The sequence below is a fragment of the Halyomorpha halys genome, unplaced genomic scaffold (assembly GCF_000696795.3).
Source record: "Halyomorpha halys isolate HHAL.00 unplaced genomic scaffold, Hhal_1.1 Scaffold1184.1, whole genome shotgun sequence".
NCBI classification, from domain to species: domain Eukaryota; kingdom Metazoa; phylum Arthropoda; class Insecta; order Hemiptera; family Pentatomidae; genus Halyomorpha; species Halyomorpha halys.
The window spans coordinates 33220-37932 of NW_027105562.1; the positions used below are offsets into that span (position 1 = coordinate 33220).

A 4713-nucleotide genomic window follows, 5' to 3' on the forward strand; every position below is an offset into this window, starting at 1 on the left:
ATATATAAAAGTTACGGTCTGAGTCAGCTGTTGCTTCGATGTCAGCTGACTGAGAATATCAACTGATCGAATGTATATAAATAGATGCATTGAACCCAATAAAGCCAGTATGTTACAGCAGTTCAAGCGTGTTAGATCTTATTCCTTCTTCTCTTTTTTGACATTTTGCTTTCGCCAATACTTAACTGGTGCCAAAACCCGGGAACTTAAGATACCGGAGTAATATTTGCTTTAAAGAAGAATTTTTTATCGTAGTTTTCTCACTTTCAAATTTTTTTTTCTATTCTCTCATTTTTTTTTTAAATAATGGCTGCCAACAGTATCATCAGACAAGCAGTCATGAACCTGGAAGCTTTTAATCAAAATGGGGTTCAGAACCCACCAAGGAAAGATTAATGAAGGCATTTGGAGGACAACGGGCCCCAGAGAAAGACATATTTATGATGATCCGAGACAAAGAAACCGAAACAGTCCAGTGGGCAATATGCTCCGGAACTCCTGCCACGCTTTAACAGAATTCAAGATAAACTGAGCGAAATGATGGAAACAATTCAGGTACAGGGTCGGATGCAATTCTTATCCCTGGTACTAAAGATATATATATATATATACATACATACATATACATATACACACACGGGGTGTTTCAGGGTTAAGTGGCCAAACTAAAAATATGAATTAAGGACCTCAAAACAAGAAAAAAATTTCCTCTGAAGGTATGTCCAAAGACGCTTTGTTTAAGAGATATTCACACCTAAAGATTTTCATTGTTTCATTGAATTATTTAGGCTATATGAAATAAATAAAACTTATTTATTTGTTCCAACAAATTCCAGAAGTTCAACTTTAATAATTAAACGTAAGCATTAAATTCATATTAAATGTTGTTTTAAGTTATTTCCTTGAGCTCGGCATCTTTTTTTAAGAGCAGCAGTAGCAGAACGGCACTGGATATGTTATTGTTTCACAAGATTCAATTATCCTTCTTCGTAAGGAATTAAGATCATTGACCTGCCTTGCATAGATTTTTTGTTTAATGTCACCACAAACAAAAAATCCAGTGGTGTCAGGTCTGGAGAGCGTGTAGGCCAATCCATTGATTGGGATAATAAACATTTAGCATTGTTGTGGACCTCTTCTGTAATGTGCAGGACAACCATCTAACTGAAGCGCTATGTCCCTTCTCAGTTGTAGTGGAATATATTCAACTAAATCATAGTAATCATTATTAAGAAATGTGCCCGCATTGAGTCGAGGCGGCAAGAAATGTGGACCTATGAAATACAGTATATTATCCCCAACCACACATTGCACTGAAACTGTTGCTGAAAATGATGCTCACGAATAGCATGGGGGATTTTCCTGCGACAAGAGGTGATTATTTTTCTGATTGAAGATACCTCTTGTAGTGAAGGTAGCTTCACGTGTCCAGAGAATGTTTCCCGAAAATTGTGGATTATGTTCAACTTGATTTTAGTACCAATCTCAAAAATGTCTCTTTGCCGTAAATTTTGTACCCATTGATAATGATATGGGTGAAGTCCATCTTCAATGAGAGTTCCCCATACTGAAGTTCATTTCGTAAAGGGGCAAAATTACATTCAGCACATGGTATTATAGCAAATGTACCAGTTTCTCTAAGACGTTGAAATGTAGAGCTAATGAGAAACTTGTTTGGTAATCTTCTATTTGGAAATCACCTGGTATATTCATGACAGGCAGCATTAGCATTACCATTGCAAAATACCAAATCGGTGTTTCACCATTAGTATAAACTGAAGGCATAATGATGAGTACTCTGCGAAAGCTTCTTACAAACTGATAAATGTTATTGACAGTTCCCAATGCAAATTCCAAATAGTATTAATCCTTATGTTACCAATAGTTTTTATACAGTTAGGGATAAAAGACCATATTAGTATTTTATCTAATCCATCTCCTAAACAAAGCGTTTGTGGACATACTTTCACTTTGAAGAACATTTAATATGAATCTTAATGTTTACATTTAATTAATAAAGTAGTTGGAACAAATAAACAGGTTTTGTTTATTTTATATAACGTAAATAATTCATAACAATGAAAATCTTTATGTGTGAATATCTTCTAAACAAAGTGTGAACATACCTTCAGAGGAAATTTTTTTCTTATTTTGAGGTCCTTAGTTCATATATTCAGTTTGGCCACTTAACCCTGAACCATCCTGTATAATAGACACATAAATAATAAAGTAATTAATGTAAGTATACTTAATTACTTCCCACTTAAGTATACTAAGCATATGAATATAAAGTACAGATAAAATATATAAATATAAAAGAAAAAGAATGGATAGTAAATATAAAATATAAAGTAATAAAAATAAGTATGGGGTGAGAATTTTAAAAATAAATAAATAAAAAATAAAATAAAACCAGAAAAAGACATGACGGGAAAGTTAGCTTCTTAAATTCAGAACATAGAGAAAAGAAAATGATGGAGCTTTTATAAGGCTTAGGATGTGCCGGTATATCAAGGAGATACATTCTTAGTCAACTTTATGATTGAAAGATTTCTGTGTTAAATTGATAAGAATGGATTCTGAAATGAGATCTTTTATTATTCTTATTTAATTTCAAATTTTACTGTACATCTTTTAAATTCTTCATTTACTTTGTTCATTTATGTTTACATCATTTAAGTGTTTGTATCTTTTTTTTTTTTTAGCCCAGATGAAGCCTTGCAGTATGGGGCGAAATGGTGGCTCATAATGAATAATTTAATAACTATTTAAATTTTTCTTTGACAACAACTGGACCATCTTTCTTTGTATTAAAAAATATATATGTTTAACTTTACTGCTACTTATTACTAGTTTGTACATAAAACCATCTTTACTCCTTAACTCTTATTAGACAAAAATCAACTATGTCATAGTTTTAAACAGTTTGCTAAATTTTCCAACTTAAGCTTACTAATTTGTTATATTTTCTTTTAATTCCACAGAAGCTTCTTTATTCACCTAACTAGTTGATTTGAATTCCTTTAATAAATGAAAAATGGGTATATGATCAGAAACGTCGTGAATAGAGTGTTTCAATGAAGGGGATAGAATTTAACAGGATTTTATAGGCAAACTTTCTGAGATAGAGGCAGAAGTATAATCAATATCTTTCTGACAAACATTTCAAGTTAAAATTTTATATTAATTAATTTGTCTTCCATAACCATAGTAGTAATTTAAGTAACAACCAAGTATAAACTATATGAGATGATTGTCATTTAAAATCATGGGTATTTTTTTAAAAATTAATCATAAAAGAAAACATCTTACTATTAGGATGCCATATTTCAGTTACAAACTTCATCCGAGGCGGTCTCAGAGGATATTCCTTGGGGAATAACAGATGTGCTTTGAAAAATCCTCCTTCACTGTAAAAAAAAAATATAATTAACACACATATAATATTAAAATTAGAATTTAAAATGGATCTGAGTACGATAAGAATTTGTCATTTAGACTTGAAGTTAATTATAACAAGGCAGTGGTTTACATAAAATTGAAGAGCTAAATGGAAGAACATGAAGTTACAAATATATATATAAAACTGATCAGCTGATATTGGAGTAACACCTGACTGTAACTCCCCCTACTAGTTTACTAATTTACAAACAATCTTAGTTAACTCAAATATATACAATAGAAAAAAGATATATACAAATAAAGTGTGTGAGTGCGCGTGTGTGTGGATTTCTAATTCTATACTTTAATGGTAGAGATCAGAATAGAGTTATTATTTTGGTGGGGCAATATTTTTTATATTAGAAATTGGTTGTTTATAGCTTATAATTCACCCAACTTATGTTTTTAAAATGGAATAAATCATTAACCAATATCCAGACTTAAAAACTTTATTTTATTGAGTTTTGTTTTATATATTTTTTTTTTACCACTTACTATTTATACTTTAATGAAAACATTTCAAATGTGAAGTTTGAAAGTAATATGAAATAAAATGCACAACCACTAACTTAATTAACAAAAAGCATCAATAATTTCAATTTTATCTACATTTAAGTCTGCCATTGATTTTTTCTTCATTTACAATGAATATTTTTTAGCATTAAATCAATAATAAATAACTAAGTAAAATTATTTAAATCTCTATGAAAATAAATTATAAATAGATTATTTTCAGAAAATTCTAAAAAAATGTGGTCTCTCTCCCTAATAGCAGTTAATGACTAAGTAGCTCACGCAAATTCAGGTAACAAAAAAATTCAGCTTCAAAAGACTAATGATATACAGAGATTATATAGAGACCAACCCCATGTATAAGTTCATCAAACAGTTAACAACAAACTGCTGCTGTGGAAGAAAGATGTCAAGCCTGTCTTATTGATCAAGGTTTGAACAATATTTAATATAAATGTTAAGTCATTTCATTAATGAAGTAGTTGAATATTTTTTTCCATACCAGCTATGACCGAAGAGCACTGGATATTTGTTTTCATGCTCTCCAAATCTTAAAATTTTTTTGAATGGAATATGGTCCGGGTGCGGTAAAAAAAAACTCAAATAGTAGATAATTATACTATTTTAATATTATTAAATTATATAATTTTCTTTCAAAAGCTGAGGAAATGCTTCACCAGATAGACCTACCAACTGATGAAAGACAGAATATAAGCATCTCCTACATGCCAAAGCACAATTCCGCTGAAGTCTACGGGC

The 4713-nt window shown here is 30.5% G+C and overlaps 1 protein-coding gene across 1 annotated transcript in view; it reads right to left on the reverse strand.

The window, feature by feature from the left end:
• The window catches only part of LOC106688720 (ubiquitin-conjugating enzyme E2 G1), a gene marked incomplete in the record, with an annotated part of 54714 nt that overhangs the window by 24928 nt on the left and 25073 nt on the right, over nt 1-4713 (reverse strand). Inside the window, 1 exon segment of the mRNA XM_067051927.1 lies at nt 3313-3410. Within this exon segment, the coding sequence (XP_066908028.1) occupies nt 3313-3410 (98 nt within the window).